This window comes from Dreissena polymorpha, chromosome 5 (genome assembly GCF_020536995.1).
Source record: "Dreissena polymorpha isolate Duluth1 chromosome 5, UMN_Dpol_1.0, whole genome shotgun sequence".
Lineage (NCBI taxonomy): Eukaryota > Metazoa > Mollusca > Bivalvia > Myida > Dreissenidae > Dreissena > Dreissena polymorpha.
Genome location: NC_068359.1, coordinates 95,754,350 through 95,776,183, shown reverse-complemented (window position 1 = coordinate 95,776,183; position 21,834 = coordinate 95,754,350). Strand labels below are relative to the sequence as shown.

The following is a 21,834-nucleotide window of genomic DNA, read 5'->3' as shown; positions in this document are numbered from 1 at the left end:
CTTTTGCAATTTATATCTCAAAAGTTATATTTGACATATTAATACATTGTATCCAAACTAATGCCTATTTATCTTCACATACTATACGTAGCAAAGAGTAGGCTATATTTTATTATAATTTATTACTCAATTATCAACTTATCGGTCATTTTCTCGCGCCATTTATGTAATTCTTTAATGGAACATAAACGAGTTGTATTAGTTTATTTTCATGACAAATTAATGTACTTTATATAATTAATGAAATGAATACAAATAATACTATTTATACTATCACTGACACAAAAACTCAGAAATCTAAAATTATATATTGGATCAATGACACTGTTTCAGCCATCAAACTAAATCCATTTAACGACACGCTTACCCACTTTATAACTTTTAAAAATGTGTATTATCTGTGCTAGTTGCCAAGAAAGGTATTTACATAATGCGTTTTATTCGGTTCACTAAAACATAAATTGAAAAGCAAATGCGTTTACATTACCGGTCTTTTTCAATAAAATCACGATCGTGATGCATTTTAAATTAAATAGTATTGCTCTGAGCAGTTTATTTACAGTAATTTTGAATGGATTATTTTTTTCTAGTCTCGTTCATTTACATGTACAACATAGTATATACAAGATATAAAAATACATATATAACAACATCTGTAAATGGACATTCAAATTTGAATTATAAGAGACTATACAAAAAATAGTCTACATAATACAGAGAACATATTTATGGTAAAAGATAGTACATATATTACGTGAGTGAATGAGTGAGTGTGATTGTGTGAATAAGAGTTGTATGAGTGGGGCTTATGTAGGTGATATGAATACGAGTGAATTTGTGAGTGAGTGAGTGAGTGAGTGAGTGAGTGAGTGAGTGAGTGTGAGTAGATGTGTGGCTGTTGAGTATAAGTAAGTAATGGCAGTAGAGGGTTTATTGAGCTATAATGAATTACGTTTTATTCAGTGACAAAGCCAGTGGTTGACCACTTACGTTGAGAATGAGTATGTGTTGATTCAATTGTCTTGTTGGTAACCTAGTGTATTGGTAGATCAACTACCATTTAACCTATGTATGCAATATCAATGTTTTCATCTTGATATATGTAGATGTTTCTGACATTTAAACAACATGATTACTAAATTACTGAAGAGAGAATATACATAATGCATTCAAAAATGCAACAACTGTACAGTTAACTGAAAGTGCTAATCTTAACTTTCATTTATAAAATAAAAAAACTGCCTTAAAATCAATAATTTTAAGATACTAAAATGAAATAGTGTGACTATTGCCAAAATTGTAAAATGTTAATAAAACACATATCATCTCAGACCAGGCCTGAAATGGTCGACCGATTGACATTACAGTAGAGCTTATCATAGGCACCTCGAGCATAGTGAACTAAGTTAAGCTAATGTAACATTTAAAACTGGGATCACCTCTTCAAAAGAAAAATGTAACTTTTTTTACCAAACACAATTACAAATAAGTACATACACGACATATTTTCATCGCAGTTTGTGTAACATTTTAAACTTGATGAAGATAATTGGGACAACACTTTACAAATTGTATCGATCTTCTCTGACTTAAATGCGCGATGTAATGCTAAGAAGTCGTGATCATTTCGCAGGCTTCCTGATGCCGCCCTTCTTGGTTAAGTGACTCATACAACATCACATTTGCTGACCTGAATAATTAAACATTTTAATAAATATTTAAAATTGTAAAGACGTATTAAATGATGAAATGATGAACAAATGCGTGCGATGACAATTTGTGAGATGAAATACGTTGAATTGATATAAAGTTAGTTTTCGTTCAATAAACAGTAATTTCAGACACATACCTCAATGTTGTCGAGCCATGGTCCCTGTGTAGCTTCCCTGAATCTGTTCGAAATGTATAGTTATTTGTGTCAATTTTGGTACAAATGGTCCTTCCTAGAGTTTTAAATTTTAATTTTAAATCATTTTATACAATCTTAACAACAAACAAATGTTACGCAACATGATTTCTTGAAGTTGCGTTACTTTGCTAAAAAAACTGTCAATTATAAAATGTTTTCTTTGGAATAAAGTTTTGGATTTGCATCACGGTTTATTCGTATTAAATTAGTGTTTGCTTAAATGTTTTGATCATTTTTTACGTATGAGATTTGAGCATGGAATGTTTTTTTTTAAATATTTTAGACAGTTTGATCATTTGTGTTTCTTTTGAATATTAAAATAATTAAATGAATCAATACAATTAATGCTTGGAATACAAAAATTATACATTTAACATATTTTATATATTAATACACAACTCGTTATTTATTCAGATTGTATGCATACCGATGTTTTCGTACGATGTTACAATAACGTTCTGTCCTTCTAGCTCCACTGGATTGGATGGTACTTGTGCTCTACCAGCTACGGTATCGTCATAGTAATGTTCCCTTTGTACTGGAGTAGCGGCATCGATTGAAGAGTACATTGCGTCACCGGTTGAGCTCCAAAACAAAAAAGACATTGGATCGTGACCATCCATGAAATGTCTAGTGCATTTAAATCGCTTAACGAAGCGCGTAAATTATTGAAAAATACAGCTGTACTTTCCTTACACATGCGCATTGCAGTGTCTTTGTATTGAAACGCACTTAATAACAACAATCCACATGTAGGCAAATGATAAGTATATATAAAGAATTAACGGTAAACAACTTATCTTGCTTTAAATAATGCGTTCGATATACAAATATTACCTGATCTTAGCTTCGTATGTGTTGGTTTTATCTGTAGTAAAAATAAATATGTTACATGTATGATCTTTACAAAACAACACTAAAAACTTCCATGTCCATAATATTTTGTCAGATAAACAGCAAACTATTCAAACGCGTTCATAAAATAATGTAAATCCTTGCTTAATGGACACATAAGAAATATTGCTTAAAAACACAATACATAAAATGAAAGCTATACATGACCTAAAATGCAACATGTGCAGCATTCGCCAGCCTCTGTTCTCTTTCTCCGACCTAAAACAAACCAAGTCCCGACAATGCCCAATACAATCCCCAAAACAGTCCCTCCAACAATACTTCCAATGATAGGTCCTACTTGGGTAGATTGCGCTGACTGTAACGACTGACTTGAATCTGAAGAACAACATCAACACATTACGTTAGATTTGGAAGATATCCCAAACGGAAGTAGCTATTCTTAATGATCATTGAATGCATTTAAGGGGCCTTTTCACAGATTTTTGCATGCATTGAAGTTTGTCATTAAATGCTTTATATTGATAAATAGAAATATTGGACCTAACAATCTCCAGGAAAAAAACAAGAATACAATTAAACAAAGAAACCCTCCACTGGGCTCGAACCACTGACCGCTGGAGTTCTGGATTTAAAAGTCTTCCGCTTAGACAACTCGGCCATCCGTTCTAATGCTATGTGCAATGTATTTCTTACTTTATATAAGCAATCCTGATAGTTTCACAAAATATAACAACAACAGAACTTTCCAAATTATTCAATCGTTTCGCGTTGCAACGCTATATCATTTTCAGGTTTTCAAAACGGTCAAAATATGAATATAATGCATATTTTAGAGCATGGTTAATGTTCAGTATTATTGTTTCCGCACAAATATCATAACTAAAGCGAAAATTTGCGAATCTGAAACAACTTTTAAAAATTTTGTCAATTTACCAAAACGTGAACAGGCCCATTTAATATTTTAATCAATGAACGGTGTTTCTAAAAAAGCACACAAACTATCAGTTCTTTATGAAGAAATTTATTCGGTCAATTTTAGTACGTATTCATAGTTTTTATGTTTTATTTATTAAAAACATTATTTAAATAACCTAGATAGTATTGCTATATAGATGCGTTTTTAAAGAAATTTACTCCGTATTTAAAAAAAAAGTTGTTTGTGTATGATAGAAAATAAATATACAAGATAATACTGGCTTGATATCTTATGCAATTGGAAAAAGTGTGTGTAGGTCGGAGTTTATAAGTACACGGTAAATTAGCAAAAACCGATAGGCTTTTGAATATAATTAAGACATACCTGTCATCGAGGCCGATAGTGTTGTAAATGATACCACGGGTGATGGAGCGCTTCGACCTAGAGAATTCTCAGCATACACACGTACATAATAGAGAAATGAAGAATTCAGCATTGTCATTTTAGTAGATATTCTCGTGTAATTTTTGGATATGTCCAGTAAAAGACGTTCCGTCCATCCCGAATAGGACTCTTTCATTCCAAGTATAAATCTGGGAAGTGTATGCTTTCCCGAGTAGTAAAGCCATGATAATGTTACTGAATCCACTCCAATATTTGATAAGGCAAGTTCCTCAGGGATAACCGGTAATGCTTAACAAAATATTAGTTTTTGTTCAGTATGTAAACTGTGGTCGGTAAAATAAAAGAGATAGTCTTAATTACCAAAAACAAATATTTTCAGGTAATCATTCTATTTATAATAATTGTATTAATTATTTGTATAATTATCATTATTAAAATTATTATTATGATCAGCATCATCATATTATTTTATTGACCATAATTACTAACGTTTTGTCTATCATAATATTGCTAAAGATAATCTTGATGATAATGAAGATAATGATGATTAATAATAATACTTATAATGATGATGTATGGTGATGGTGATGGTAATGATAATGATGATCCTGATAATCATGAGGAGGAGGAGGAGGATGACGCAGCGATGATAAACATGATATTGATGATTAAGATTCATGAACAATACGATTGATAATGATAATGATGCCTATCACATACGTGCATACAGTACATAAATACATTGCTGTTCTTAAGATTAAGGTAACACAATACGCTTACACACTATGACCAGTTTCGATCGCTGAGGGGAGGTAATCACTGGACCAACATTGGACGCCGTGCAGTATATGCTCATTTCATTATCTAGTCTTGTTGCTTGATATTTCAAGAAGCTCTTAACGGACGATTCTGTCATTGCTGTAGTGTTATAATCAGTAAGGCCAATGTCATCTTCGATGATTGCTTGTGTCCCACCGTCCTTGTACCAGCGAATCGTTGCAGGAGGTTTACCTGGCGAGCTCTGGCATTCAAAGGTCGATGTATCGTTTTCTTTCATTACAACATTCTGAGCATTTGTACCAAGAAGTGCAACCTGCGTTATTGGCACTGAAAACATAAACTTTCTTCACTAACATTCCAGTTGAAATTAAAAGAACAATTAATCACAATAATTATTCAGCTTCAATTAAGATAGCGCTGAGAAGTTTAGTAAAAATGATACAAGAACAACCAAATTGACCTCTAGTAAATGGGTTTTATTTTATTAAATTCAAACAAATTCAATAGCATTTAACGTATTAATGATACACTACTTAAATAATTACCATCTATATGAACAAAAATCACTGCCGCCTGATGTTGTTGTTCAAGTATATCACCTGTTGACGACACAATCGAGTTCCTAGCAACGCATGTGAAATTTCCTTCGTTTAAAGGCCTAATATTAGAAATTACAAGTTCCTCGCCAGTCGCTGAGCCTCCCGCATATGTCCATGTAAATGATGGGTGAGGATTGCCTAAACTGCTACATCGGAGAACGAACTGCGTGCCGGAAAGGGCGTGAATGGCTCCTTCAACATTCGAACCATTGTAGTGAAATACTGGCATTGTTGGTCCATCTAGAAATGGTAGGACGATATGATGGTTCATAATCAGAGCATTATATTTTCCTTTACCTATTTTACGCTAAATGTGTATAAGTATTCTATAAATATTTTTCCTACACTACTACTACGACTGCTACTACTACTAAAACAACAACAATATCTACTATAACCACGACTACTGCTACTACTACTACTACTACTACTACTACTACTACTACTACTACTATTACTACTACTACTACTACTACTACTACTACTACTACTTCTACTAAAACTACTACTACTACTACTACTTCTACTACTACTATAAGTACTACTACTACTACTACTACTACTACTACTACTACTACTACTACTACTACTACTACTACTACTACTACTACTACTACTACTACTACTACTACTACTACTACTACTACTACTTCTACTACTACTACTACTACTACTACTACTACTACTACTACTACTACTACTACTACTACTACTTCTACTTCTACTACTACTACCACTACTACTACTACTACTACTTCTACTACTACTTCTACTACTACTTTTATTACTACTACTACTACTACTACAACTACTTCTGCTACAACTACTTATACTACCACTACTTCTACTGCCACTACTACAAAAACAACTATTACTACTACTGCTTCTACTTTTACAACTACTACTAATACTTTTACTACTAAAGTTACGTCTGCGAATACTACCACTGCTTCCACTACTACTTCGACTACAACTACAACTACTAGTACTACTGCTACTACTACTACTACTACTACTACTACTACTACTACTACTACTACTACTACTACTACTACTTCTACTACTACTACTACTACTACTACTGTTACTACTACTACTACTACTACTACTTCTACTACTACTACTACTACTACTACTACTACTACTACTACTACTACTACTACTAGTACTACTACTACTTCTACTACTACTACTACTACTACTACTACTACTACTACTACTACTACTACTACTACTACTACTACTACTACTACTACTACTACTTCTACTACTACTACAACTACTACTACTACTACTACTACTACTACTACTACTACTACTACTACTACTACTGGTACTACTACTACTACTACTACTACTACTACATCTACTACTACTACTACTACTACTACTACTACTACTACTACTACTACTACTACTACTGCTGCTACTACTACTACTACTACTACTACTACTTCTTTCACTTCTGCTACTATTACTTCTTTCACTTCTACTACTAATGCTTCGAATACTATTACTTCTACTACTCATATTTCTTCATCTATTTGGACTAGATTTTGCCTAAATACCACCTTATCCATCACTGCTACTGAATTTACACCACACCTTCTTCTTCTACTACATTTACTGCTTTTGATATACCTTCCAATACTATTACTACTACTACTCATATCACTACTACAACAACAATTTTACGTCTTCTATATTTTTTACTATTGCTTTTATTTTTACTACAACTACATGCACTCTACTTATACTACTGCTAACACTGCTACTTCTGATATAAATACTTCTAGTACTAGTACTAATACCACTACTACTTGTAGTAGTACTAGTAGTAGTAGTAGTAGTAGTAGTAGTAGTAGTAGTAGTAGTAGTAGTAGTAGTAGTAGTAGTAGCAGCAGCAGCAGCAGCAGCAGCAGCAGTAGCCGTAGTAGAAGCAGAATAATGCTTGAAATCCTCTTACACAAAATATTGATTCGCGGTTTTGTATTTGATGTCACTGTGGGTCCACCGTTATTTCCATTGCAGTAGAGGCGCATACCATGATCCGATCTGGAAGGGGTAAACGTCAAAGTGCTGATGGTGATATTCAGGCTAGTCGTTGATGTTAACGAGGAAGCTGTAATATTGATGTCGCTTCTTCAGTTGCGTTGTCCTTGAACCAGAAAATTGAAGGACTTGGGCTTCCGAAGTCACTCGTGCATTTGAACGTCGTACGCTGATTTACAATTAGCAATACCGGATCAAACGTTGGGGATATTTGAAGGTCATTTATTGAAACTGAAACAATCAAAACTGTTTTATAGCGACATTAAATATACCATTACGATTTATTTTGCGCAGAACACTAGTGTTTTGTGTTGATGCAAAACTATTCTGTTGTGTTTTAAACATCTCAATATTTATGTTTTATTTTGAAAAAAAATGTAAATTATTTTATTATTCAGTTTTGAATTGTTAGAACCATAATAACCTATATGAATGTATTTGAAGGATATTGTACGAATAAATAAACGATGTTGACAACGGCTGTTCATAGTATATATACAGTAATTAAACAAGAGGCCGTTCCATTTACATTGCTAAAACTATTCTTGCAGGTTAGTAATTTCTCAAATGTTACCTATCAATAGCACCTCCGTACGTGTAACATCTCTTGTTTTTATAGAATCGCACCTATATTGCCCAAAATCTTCCTTTTGAAATGCGGTAATTACAATGTCCCTGTTATTGGAAGCAAATGAAACACGCGTTTTAATCGGATTTGCAATACCCGTTCCCTCATAGTTAAATAGTGTAAGAAGTCCATTAGAATCTACGGGTGGACCCCTCCACGATGGTTTATCCACGTTTAAAGCGCAGAGTACAGTAACTGTTGTGTTAATTGCCGCGTAGATTGTCGCGTTTACTGTTGACATTATGTACTTTCTATAAACTAAGTTAATAATCCAAATATAATTAGTAAATAAAGATATAGCAAAGCTTTGATTAATTTATTCCAGCACAACATTCAATGTATTATATTAAGCAAATCAATTTAAAGCGCACACAAACTAACAGTCCAAAACATCGTGCAAGTAATTCAATACGTTTACTTGAGTACAAAGCGCTGCTTTTAAATCATGGCCTAAATATATATGTTACAAACACATCCGTTTATGTGTATCGCAAAAGGAAAATAAATACCTCAAACGATACTCGTAAGCCTCAGATTTATGAAGTTTAAACACTTCTGGCTTAAGGATCTGTGATTTTGTTGTACAAATTAATGATATTTACATGTAGATGCAGATTTAAGCTCTGCTATGTGTGAAAAGCACTCCGTTCTACATTCATAGTAAAAATGTTATTTAGTTCTGATATCACAGGGAAACGTAAGGTATTAAGTTTGACAAATCATTATTTAAAAGTGTCAACGCATAGCGCAACTGAAATGAGAGTAATGATAATAACTACAATAGCATGTTCTTAAAACTGTCATAAAGTAATATAGACTATGGATAAACAATATGAAAACCGATTTAATTTATTTATGTTTTTATATGTACCGATATCTTCATTAAGACTTGAAAATGTGTTGTTCTTTCAATATTCTCTTGAGAATATAGTGAATATTGTGAAAATAAATGTACCAAAACACCAAAAGCAAAAAGTGAAATGCTGTTTTCACACGTAGTTTCCCCTGTATATTCATACGTTCCTTCTTGCTAAGTCGTAAACGACCTAACGGTTAGGTCAAAATACCTGCAGTTTTATTGTTTGTCCTGTGCAAGAGAAAAAGTTATTGTAGACCGGTACTTAACAAATTCGTCAAATGAATAATATGAATCGGTTTTTAAACATCATTGCTTCATGTTATCGTGAATTACAATTCTTTTAGACAGGTTTTCAAGTATACAATTCGTAACGTTATACCGATATGTCTCCTAATGTCTTCTGAAATTCTAGTCGAGATTTCAACAGAAAATTAAAAAGACACCAATAATGTTATAAATACAAATATCACGCCAAAAGTACTTAAAATTACATATACACTTAGCATTAAAATTTGAACATTTCTACGTACCATTCACTTGAATCGATGTCTTTAAAGTAGAAACATACGTTTCTCCTACCAACATTTCGCAGTTCCAAAATGTATTGTTTCTGCTCCTGTTTACACGGATTATGGTTACAGCAAAGACGTTGTTTCCTCTACACTGAGAACTATATTCACTGGTGTTACGAAGATCCGAATACAATGCACAGGGATTGGCCGGTAAAACTCTCATAACGCCTAAAGATCTACCATTTTCATTCCAAATAACATCAGTGATGGTTACTGACCCAGTGTATGAGCACACTAGTGTCAGATTCTGACCCTCCATCACAGTTGTTGTTGGAGCAGGTTGGAGAATTGGCTGCTGTGCTAATATAAATTAAACTCAATACCAAACATAGTGTTTATTATGCGCATGTAAAACTTTCAACATAATTTGATATAAAAATAGATTATGTTTTTATCAATTATGCGTCCTTAAAAAACCCTATAAATAGTATTGAATGGACCAGCAGTTAGTTCACTATGTGTCACAGATTCAAAACATAACACGCGAAACGATTGAATAATTTTGAGCGTTTCTGCTGTTTTCTATTTTGTTATATTTTAGGGCAAAACGTGGATCGCTTATAAAAAATATAAAAACTTACATGATCAAATGAATTAAGATGTCAATGACCATTAGCGTATTACATGTTATGGTGGTCGTTAATAAGTTTTTCTTTACAAATGTCATTTCTTAGCCCGTTCTAAAAAGTGCCATTCGAGTCACAGTAAACTGGTTGTCATACTAAAATTTATGCAATAAGCGATAGGCTTGACATATGAACATTATGCATTAAGTGTTTGCTGCATCAAAATTGTATATGTCATGCAACGTACCTTGAACATGTATGGTGATATTGTTGCTGAATGTCGAAACTCCGCCATCCGTGTTAACGCTACATTGCCAGCGGTCTCCATCATGCGAAAGGTTTACGCGCAAGATAGTCAGCGTTGTTAAAGTAGCATTGACGCATGCGTAGTTGAATCCTTCAGGTAAAGGCGATGGATCCGACACACACTTGCCTTCCAAAAACCCTGTCCTTAGAATACTGCCAAGTCCATTTCTTAACCAAGCTGTTGGGACCACTGCTCTTGGAAGGATACACGTCAGGGTTAGAGAACTGTTTTCAGCAACTATCACCTTGTCTGCCACTAACTTTGGGTTCTGAGTCGTTACTACAAATACGTGCAATAAGTTAAAAATCATTGTTGCTAAAACAGGAAGTGAATTAAAGTGATAAAAACGGGTTGGTCCTAAAATATAGACACATAAAACAACAAGAAACAATCCACTTTTTCTCAAACATGTCTTATTTGTACAAAAGAGTGAATTTGGTTAACGAGATACAAAACGATACAAACTGTGTGTTTAACAATTAGAACTGGTTCTGGGCTCAAGTCATGTTTGAATGTGAATTTCACCAATAACCGTGATCAACCTTAATTCCATCAGTTGAGAGCATATTCTTAACGGCTCTCCGTATATGCCGTCAATTTCAGTTTAACTAATACTAAAACGAAGTTGACACCGAGATGGTCATATATTTACACAGTATATGGTCATATATTTTACACTGTATATGAATTGTATGATTGTATGATTGCCAATATTTTGAGACGTAATTCCATGTATTTAACAAATGTTGTGAGACTAATTCCTTAAATCAATATTTAAATATCTCATTTTGCACAACATATTCAAAACGAAAGTATATATTAATATTACCGTCACCAAGAATACAATTACATACATGTATCAACATTTATGAGGAAATACCAATTAAATATATCTTAATATTCTTTTTTTCAAGCGTTGCAATCAGTTAGTTGTTTCAGTATCATTTAGCCGGCAATACGGAATAATATAATCCAAAGAATATTTTCTTTTAAATAAGTATTTATTTAATGATTGCTCTACGCGCATCTCCTTGTTTTAGAAACGCTCAGTATAACATGTATTTGTATAATAAAAAAAGTGGTGTCTGATGAATATTTGTATAGTAAATTAAAGAAGACAGTTTGTGTAGGCTTGAGATCTATTTCCATCTAAATAAGACATCTAAAATAAAATTATTTGAAATTGTATGAATTTGTTTAAATAAATTAATCAACATAACACTCTGAGAAGACAAATATTTACCGGAAAAGAGCAAGTATGCATCGTTATAATAATGTTTAAATAATTGGGAAATATTTTCAATATGTCCCTTAAATATCTTACAGTTTAACAAATTCTAGCAATTTATAAAGCGCTGCTTTGATTGTTCTGTTCAATTGAAGATTCATAGTCAGTGAGGAACACACAAGGGGAGTTAAAACCTGTAAAAATAATGTATTGGTGTCAATGCAAAATGGTAGCATCTGCCCTGCTATTTACGCGAACTTAACTTGATTGTACACTGAAACAACGAATGTTCCTGTAACTTTAAATCTGAAAAAAATCAACATGGCAAGAAATACCGCCTTAAATGTCCATGACGGTCACACTCTGTTTGCTAGCTACGTGTTTATCATGGTTGCGAAATTAAATGCAAATGCACACACAATTATCTCACCTGTTTGATAGAGAATCCAAAATATTAACCAATATACCGTGTTAAACACATACGCATTCATTTTGTTTTCAATGGTGTACAAACTTTAACACGGATTTTTTAACTTGATAAATGTGGGTTGTCTGCATGTATCGAATATCTTTTAAATCGAATGCATACAAGAAGCTTAATTTGAACTGGCTTACAGCTTAGTACGGAAGCCCTGGAGGGATATTTTTGTTACTTGTTACGATTTATTTGTTATTAACAACTTTTCTAGATCGAGGTTTGTAATCAGCTTGAATCTTAAGTAGCCACCGTTTTTATCTTTTCATTTTAGTGTGACTCTGGTCCTTCTGTTTGTAATTTATTTACCATCGGCTGGTAAAATTCTGGAAAATCGGCCTCGGCCAGTGGCTGAAAGAAATCATTAAAATGTACTGTATAATAACCTTACTCAAGTGTTGGATCATGGTTACTTGCATGCAGTTTCTAGATACGCTCAAGATGTTTAAAATGTGAAGATGTTTAAATGTGATGCATGTTTATTTTCAGAGATATCACATAGTTGAGTGCAAGCGAATCCAAGAGGCTGAACTGTAAAGTGATGCTGCTTAAAACTAAGGCATGGCAATCGCTATATTCATCAAGCTGTTGCTATAAACATCTACAGTTTTATGCATAGAGGGCGTAGTTCCGTCAAATATTCCACATTCTGGAGATGGTCTCACCAGAAATGAACTAATTAAAATATACTTTATGCAGAGACTAGATAACATGTTATCTACGACTCTGCTTTATGGAAGGACTAAAAAACATGGGAATAGTCCATTTTTGCAGAGCTAGTAACAGCCATATAATTTGGCAGAGCTAGTAAGAGCGATATATAATTTTACGGTGCAAATAAGAGTGATATAATTTGTCGAAGCTAGTCAGCGCGTAATAATTTTGCAGAGCCAGTAAAAGCGATACAAGAGCTAATGAAAGCGATACATAATTTTGCAGAGCTAGAAAGCGCGTTATAATTTTGCAGCGCTAGTAAGAGCGAACTAATTTTGCAGCCCTGGAGATAGCAATATAATTTTGCAGCGCTAGTAAGCGCGATATAATTTTACAATGCTAGTAAGCGCGTTATAATTTCACTGGCCTAAGAAGCGTATTATAATTTTGCAGCGCCAGTAAGCGCGATTTAATTTTGCAGAGCAAGTATACACAATATAATTTTGCAATACTAGTAAGCGCGATATAATTTTGCAATACTAGTAAGCGCAATAAAATTTTGCAATACTAGTTAGCAATTCTAGTATAAATTATAATTTCGCAGCGCTCGTAAGAATGACATTTGAGTTCGTTGTGCATAAAGGTAAATTAATGCAATAAAAGAATATTTATATGCAAATAGTGCCCAGTGCGCCTGTTTACAACTAAAAAAAAGAAAAATTTAAAAAAAAGCTAAATAAAAGCGTTTTCCTTGCCAAGTTCATTATGTTTTAAGATTTAAATTAGGATAATTGGACATAAATGTTTAGTAGATATATTAAACTTATAAATAATATTAAAATAGCGTCATTTCAACATTACCGGAATTAACAGCATAGTAGGCGATGAAACAACCATGGTCCGTGGCCTTCTTTTTATACCAACATTACGGATCTTTTAAACACGATTGTGTTATATGTCATAGTTATAGTTAAATGTGTTTTCTTGGACATAACAATGAAAACTGCATTTAAATCGGCATTGTTTTGAGAAAATACTGGCTAGAATCAGGTCCCTGTAGTAAACTGTATCATGTACAATATTTCTCAAAATATCGGCCCTTCTGATTGGTTGCTACGATTTGTTACTAGGCGCACGAGCTTGTTCTAAAAATAGTATCTTAATGGAAAAACGAAAGTCTTTCTCATGTTGCTCTTAAAATATATTTACATTTTATTCAAAATAAGCGGCATATAAAGCATTGATAAAACTATTATAAATCCATAAACAAACTAACCTTTTTTTCATCCCAAATTTTTTTCGTACCCATTTTTGTTTTCGTACCGAAAATGTTTTTTCGTAGTCAATTTTGTTTCGTACCCAAATGTTTTTTCGTACGCAATTTGTTTCGTACCCACATTTGTGTACATACCCAAATGTTTTTTCGTACGCAATTTTTTTCGTACCCACATTTTTGTACGTAGCCAATTTTTTTTTTTCGTACCCAAATTTGGTTTCGTACTCAAATTGTTTCGTACCCAAATTTTTTTCATACCCAAATTTTGTTCGTACACAAATTTTTTCGTACCAAATTTTTTTTTCGTACCCATTTTTTTGTACCCAAAATTTGTTCGTACCCAATTTTTTTCTCGTAGCCAATTTTGTTTGCGGTCCCTAATTGTACTTCATACCCAAATTTTTGTTGGCATACTTTTTCGTACCCAAATTCTTTCGTATCCAAATTTGTTTCGTACCTTAATTTGTTTTCGTACCCCAATTTTTTGTTCGTACCCATTTTTTTTTCTTAACCAAATTTTTGTTCGTACACCAATTTTTTTGGCATAATTTGTTCCCAAAATTTTCGTACCCAAATTTTTGTTCGTACCCAACATTTTGTTTTAATACAACTCCTTCATGTATTCACCAATTGACTTCAAATTAATACTGAACATCTCTTAAGACAACACGGTCTATCTCGACCATCCATCTTCACATTACCCAACCCCGGGCCCCACCAACATAAGCCTTGCCCATCCAAAATAGCCTTTTAATATAAGATTTATGCGGCGTGGTGATACGCTCTGAAGACTCTTCGACAGCAGTCGTATAAATTATAATTTAAGTCAACAGAAGTTTTAACGGGTCGAAATTATATTCAATAAAGTACTCTTAAATCTTAAGATGATTTCAACACTTATTATAACAGTCTTTTATAAATGTATATCTACCTAGAAGTATGCGTTGTTTGACAAACAAGGCTATTATTTGATAGAAACAGCATCTGTCAACCGCGATTGATGAAAAAAGAAAAGTTGTAAAATACCGTATTTTTAACAATTATTAGTTTATATTGATTAAAATATCACGACTGATATATTTCATTACTTGAACAAAATTGTTAAGTTTTCATATTTTCAGTAAATTCGGTAATAAATTTTGCTGGGTATGTCTACCAGGTAACTACCAGTTTAATATAACTAACGCAAGTAGATTGATCATCATCGTCACGTGATGAACCAAGGAATGCACATTGTGCATGCGTAGTGAATTTTATACATTTTTTATATAAAATGATCAATCTTCTTGCGTTATTTGTAGTGTGTATATCGTTATGTCACCTATTTTCGCGATGTACTTTCGATTTCACATCGTGAAATTTTATAACCGAATATACTGAAAATATGAACTTTTGTCACCAAGTAATGTAATATACCAGTCGTGATATTTTAATCAATATAAACTAATAATTGTAAAAAAATACGGTATTTTAAAACTTTTCTTTTTTTTCGTCATTCGCGGTTGACAGTCTCTTTAAAGTTCATGGCATACATGTTTAACTACGACTGCATAAAAATAAAACATTGATTTAAGATCTTCGAGTGTTATGTCGTACAGAGTTTTGATGTTATCCTGTAAGCTACATCCTTTATCTTGTGCCTATCTAATTCGACCATTACCATTTGACCCAAATATTATCATCATGGCGTGTACATTGATAGATGGTTATTGAAAGTTTATAACTTTATCCTCTACCGACTGCTGAATAGAAACAACAACCATATTTTAATCAGTAAGTAATCAGTAACGTGAGTACAAATTTCATGGTTTTGTCGCGTGATTGGGTGCAAAATGCGCATTTCAACAAAATCCGTGGTGTACACGTTGAGTTCATCATAGTTATGTTTAAAATAATGGCGAAATGATTAAATACTCGAATTCATCAAATATCGTAAGTACATTTTTATTATCAATTGTAGTAGTATAATGGGTGAATGAAATGTAAATTGAGTACCCCTATAAACAAATTACGCAGTATCAATGTAGGGATGTAGTAACCACTTATTAACGATATGTTGCATTAGTCAAATCTTCATAACAAATCTTAAAAGGGTTTACTATATGATATATCGACATCGGTCAGTTAAAAAGCATTAGCGCATTCGGGCGGACATGTTTTCCTTATAGATGTATGTTGTGAAACCTTGTTAAGGAACACGTATTTCCTATACATTGATTTCCTATGCATCTCAGAACGTTTCTTCTTAGTACATCTTAGCCGAGTTCGACATTTGTAACGGTCCATTTAAAATCATGAAAGCAACGATGCGGGAATGTTATTTAAATGGCAATTGTTTCACCTTTGCTTTCAATGTCTCATTTATTATTCAATCTTCTGAAACTTTAAGACTTCTTTCTAATGATATCGCGGCAAAATTTGAAAATGTTTCAGGTCAATTGAAAAATATGGCCGCCAGTGGGATACGCAGTTTTCCTTATATGGCTATAATGAAACCTTGTGAACATTCTAGTTGTCACACATTTGCCATATCTTTCTAAAACTAGCTTGGGACATGTAGTCTAATCACTTCGGCCAAATTTTACCATAGTTTTGCTCAGTTCAAAAATATGGCCTCATAAAATCGTGTGAACACTGTTGAAGTCTCCGAGTTTAGAAATGGTTCAGGTCCGTTAAAAACATGACAACAAGGCGCCGGGACAGTTTCCAAATATGGTTATACACTAGTGAAAAAGTGTCAACACATTCGAAGACACATGTTTAAAGCATTAAACTTAATCATATATGTGTTCTAATAATATCTCAGCCGACTTCCAAAATATGTCCTGGTAAAAGGCATACCAAAAGCGACATCAATTATGCAAACTTATGATTTATTAAATAATCAGCGTAAAACTGTATCAAAACGTTTGTAACAATGATACCTCAGCTGAATTCAAGAATAGTTTCTGGTAAAAAGAATGCTCAGAAACGAATTGTTTCTTGAACACATCCCAAAAGCTGCGTTTTTTTGTTTGGTTTATTTCCTTCGGTTCTGAGGGGAGCGTCCGATGGCCTTGCGCTGTCGAGCCTGGATATGTATACTTTTATTTTTGCACAAATGTTTAGAATCTGTGATTGACGACGTTGACTCCTGATTTTAAATTGCATTGCCTGTAATTCCAAAGAATCTTAGAAAGTGATTTTGGAATTTGATTTTATGTAGCCGTATCGTTAGCTTATTTGACTGCTTGGAGTTTATCACTAAGTACGGAAGTAGGGACAGTATTTGTTATGGTGCAGTATTTAATTAAGTTGTTTTCAGTACAAAAGCAGCTACACCATTTCAATTGTCAAGCTATTAATACCCATTTGTGTTAATTTAGTGAAAACAATTCAAAACATTGAAATTCTTTGATAATTGTGAATTCAACGTTTATTTGAGATGTGCATCGCTGTTGTTTTTAAAGCCACACTCATTGAAATGAAGTACATGTAAATCAATCCATATGGATGCAATTTGAAAGTGTGCAAAATTTTCATTTAATCTTTAGCCTAGTTAGCAAGTAGATTTTTTTTTTATTTTAAAACCGAAAGAAGGATTTCTATACGCATACGTATATTTCGACAAACGCGATTATTGTAAAGTTTTAAGCGCAAAAAAAGACGGATTTCTACCGTGTAACCACCAGATTTATTCTAATTGAGATAAAAACAATTAAATATATAGCCTAGTTTTCAAGTAATCTAAAAAAAAATAACGGTACCGCTTTTAAAACCGAAAGTAGGATTTCTAGACGTATACGTCCTTTTCGACAAATGCGATTATTTTTAAGTTTTAAATCGCAAAAAGTCGGATTTCTACCTTGTAACCACCAGATATATTCTAATTGGCATAGATAAAATATGTTTCTTATTTATACTTAAATTTACTACGTCATGTGTATTTCATTTAAAGATATGTGGCTTAACATGTTGTTTTAACATCATAATGTTTGTTCACATTAGTCTCAGAAATTGCCAATCAAGGGATGGGACAGGATATCTGGTCTACTACAACAGCCATCTTGAGGGCCTCCTTCCCCTGGTGCCAAAGGATAACTGTACCTTATTGGGTTTCAGGTTTGATCTCTTAATGAAGTGGCAACTCATAACAAGATCGTAAACCGGGTCCTGGTATCGCCGCGACTGTGTCTAATAGGGGTATTCCACTACGACCCGATTCTCCACGATTTGTCCCAATTTCCAATATTTAGAGGTCGGGGACATTCGTAGCTCAATCGGCGAAGGTCCTAACTCATTCGTAGCTAGTCGTAGGCCGGTCGTAAGTGATTCCTGCAACTCGTGAGCTCCCGAAAAATCGTGGCCAGATTTTAAACGTGTTTAAAAATTGGCCAGCACCTCCAAGACTGAATTTAATCGCAATTGACTCGAACAGCGTCGTAGTGCGTTATTGGGCGTCGAAATAGAATCGTAGGTAATTCGTGACTCAATCGGGAAATCGGTGATCACGTGATCTGTATACGAATAAGCTATGACTTTGTCAAGACTCTTACGAGTTCATCCCGAGATGGTTGCGAGTCCGTTAAGATTCTCGCGATTTAGATCAATATCAATAGATATTGGTGCCTTATTCATGGGTGCGTTCAGTGAGGTCCTAGCATAGTCGTGACCGATCTGCATCGTTCGTATTGAAGTCGCAGTAGATTCTTACACATTGTAGTGTAGTAGCGACCCTATTCGCAGATCTTCAACCGAACCCCACGATTCGTCCTAACTCAAACGTACCAGTGTCGCAACTGAATCGTAGAATGTCACGAGTCTTCCCGATTCAATAAATGTGATTAATCGTAGCGAATCGTGGGCTTGTTTTCGTAGTGGAATAAGGCCATAACATTGGATAATCTGGTTTTCACGGCGTAGAGCATAATGGAGCACTCTGACATACTCTGCTAGTAAGTGGCCTGGTGTAGCTAAACGAATATGATCAAACGCTTGTATAGCAAATATATCAAAAACAGAACAAATATGGTAGGCACAAAAACAGTCGGTCGCGTAAGTGGAAATAGGTCTTAGCATTATACAAAATCAGATTGACAAAACGTGGTTAACTGACCAATATATAACGGTAACTTCAATTTCAACATTTCTAACATGAACAAGCATAATAGTCATTTTATTAAAATGAAAGTATGTGTAATAAACCGAGTGAAACCAGACTGAAACAGTTACTGTTAGCACAATAACATTTCACATATTTTTCCTATAATTCGTATTGATTAATTGTTAAAATGTTTATAAACGTAAATCAAATGAAAACATTATTTGTTCATATAGCTTTAAGTTGTGTCCGAAAATGTCGTCACTAAAACATGTGCCCAATAACATGTCAGTATTTGGTTGGGCGTCAGACTGTCAGTCCGTCCGTCTGTCACAAAACTGTGTTAGGGCTACATTTCAGAAACTTTATAAGATATCAACATGAAACTCCATAGGTGTATAGATATCCATGAGAGGAAATGCCTCGCACAAGAACCATGACCCTCATCTTTCTTTAATAAGTGAAATTGCCCATTGTTTTAGTTTTTTTTAAATGATGATTTTTTCAAGGCTATAACATGCAAGATTTCAGCAATAAACTTCATGAGTGTATTGATATTAATTCGGAGAAGTGCCATGCTTAAGAACCATAATCCATCCTACACTTTCTTTAATATGTCTTATTGCCCTTTGTCGTTTTTGTATGATGGAAATTGTCAGGGCAATATCTTCGATATGATCCAACATTTCAATTTGACACTTCATGGGTGTGTGGAAATCAATGGAAAGAAGTGCAATGCACAAGAACCACAACCCTGCATGTTCTTAACTAAGATGTACTGTAATGTGTTGTATTGTATGATGTAACTTTTCAAGGTTATATCTCAGATACCCTACAATATTTCAACATAAACTAAACGGGTTTTTATGTGGATCACTGCAATTAATCAAAACAATTACCCTACATTTAATTATTCTATGGTATATCAGGGGATTAGCACGATCCATAAACAAAGTTTATTGGCAGGGGATATCAACTCAACGAATTTGCTTGTTTTCAAGGTAAATACAAAACAAAAGTTCTCGTTCACACTTTGTTATCTTCTTAAAAAATGCCTTGAACTATCTTAATTTGACACACAAACAATCGGTCACGAATACAACACAAAAGTGTTATAAACAATTTTTACTTTCATGCAATCAAGATATTCTTTATCATGTAACAGAGAGTTATTGAATTTCCAGAGGCCTTTACTATGGGTTGTTTCGCAGATTTTTTAATTATAATGTTATAGCTGAATGGTCAGATTTGTAGCTTGATTGTATATCAGATTTTCTAATATTTTTGACAAGATTACTAGTGACAAGGAAGAAATCTAGCCTACCTTGTTGAAGAATGTTTGGTTTTCGCCAAGTGTATTGATTAATAGTGCCATTCATTAGTCTAAAACTGTCTATCAAGTTTCTATCATGCATTGCAGAAGATAACAATTCTCTTGACTTTGTATTGTTGTTAAGATTTTTGTAATGAACATAATCTAATTTAGAACTCAAAACAAGATTTAAATCCCCACAGATAATAAAGGTATCATTTCAAATTATTAATCTGTAAATGAGAGTATAAAAATACTACCTTCTTTACAGAGGACATTGCTGATGCGAAATGTTCTTCTCATGATTTGGACATTCCATTTATAATTTAGTGACGCACTAAACATTATCAAAGATACCCTTCCAGTAAATTGAATTCCTGTCAGGAAACTGCTACATGCCTCTGTCTTCTCAGTATTATCCATCCATGTTTTCCAGTTTGAAATATATCTGACTAACCTTTCATATGACCTTTCATATAAGATTTGCTTCAGTAAAAATCATCTCTTCTGTTTAACAAAGTGCATATCAAGCACAACACAGAATGGTCACAATTAATTCCAAAGGAATTTAGATTGAACCGCGTTTACATTTGACCTTACTTTTTAGTCGCGATTTTGCAAACAAGGGAAAGAACTGTGCTCTGTGTAAGATACTTCTTACGGATAAATGTATAAATTTTTACCGAAAGTTTGTTCGAGAAAGCAAATGAAATCTACTTTATGAACATCTTCAAATGATCTCTATAAGGTCCGCGCAATCATCTGACTTCTTTTTAGAAAGTATTAAAGCATTGCAACTAAGTTTTATGCTACGTTCGGATTATAGAAACGCACTTACGCATTTAGAAAAACGTACGTAACTTTATACGTCCGTAAAGTTACGCATTGTACAAGAAACGGTCCCCTGGTGTGTTATCTTAATAACAACAAATTAAAGTTTAAAATGTGCACATTTCCTTAAGCAAAGAGGATACACTCATACCGGTTGTACCAACCTCCAATTGCTTATATTTAGAATACATCTATAATGTACATGTATAATTTTTGCAAGAAAATACATCACTCTGCCTAAGCATGTATACATAAAACACATAAATAGCGCATAAAGAAAATACATTGCATCATCGTCTAAAGAAGTGCAACATGTATAATGAACCATGTCAAAAATTGTATCCCTTGAAACAGGGTACGCTTTTTAGTTTGTTAAATATTGACGTTAATGAGTTCATGACGTTAATGAGTCAATAACAATACCAAAGTAATTCCCTTTGATATCAAATCTAAATAATGTATGATATCTCTGAACTGTGTGGTTTTTATTTATACCAACTATTTTAACGAATTTTAATAACTTATTT

General features: G+C 33.4%; 2 protein-coding genes across 14 annotated transcripts in view; one reads left to right on the top strand and one right to left on the bottom strand.

Annotated features, from left to right (window-relative positions):
• The window catches only part of LOC127880769 (aspartate aminotransferase-like), a 181,692-nt gene that overhangs the window by 26,040 nt on the left and 133,818 nt on the right, over positions 1 to 21,834 (top strand). The window lies entirely within an intron of this gene.
• LOC127880768 (protein sidekick-like) lies at positions 188 to 21,057 on the bottom strand. Of its 3 annotated transcripts, none has more exons than XM_052428142.1 (12): positions 20,737 to 21,057; positions 10,392 to 10,730; positions 9,537 to 9,878; positions 7,434 to 7,750; positions 5,414 to 5,707; positions 4,869 to 5,195; positions 4,068 to 4,376; positions 2,972 to 3,142; positions 2,747 to 2,777; positions 2,337 to 2,494; positions 1,850 to 1,892; positions 188 to 1,690 (listed from the first exon to the last, which is right to left on the bottom strand). In XM_052428142.1, exons 4-12 carry the CDS (start codon positions 7,507 to 7,509, stop codon positions 1,609 to 1,611), a joined length of 1,491 nt encoding a protein of 496 aa, XP_052284102.1. In that variant the 5' UTR covers positions 7,510 to 7,750; positions 9,537 to 9,878; positions 10,392 to 10,730; positions 20,737 to 21,057; the 3' UTR covers positions 188 to 1,608. The 3 variants fall into 3 exon arrangements, with proteins under 3 accessions (XP_052284102.1, XP_052284103.1, XP_052284104.1); XM_052428143.1 differs by lacking the exon at positions 20,737 to 21,057 and adding an exon at positions 12,110 to 12,200; XM_052428144.1 differs by lacking the exons at positions 9,537 to 9,878; positions 10,392 to 10,730; positions 20,737 to 21,057 and adding an exon at positions 8,094 to 8,972.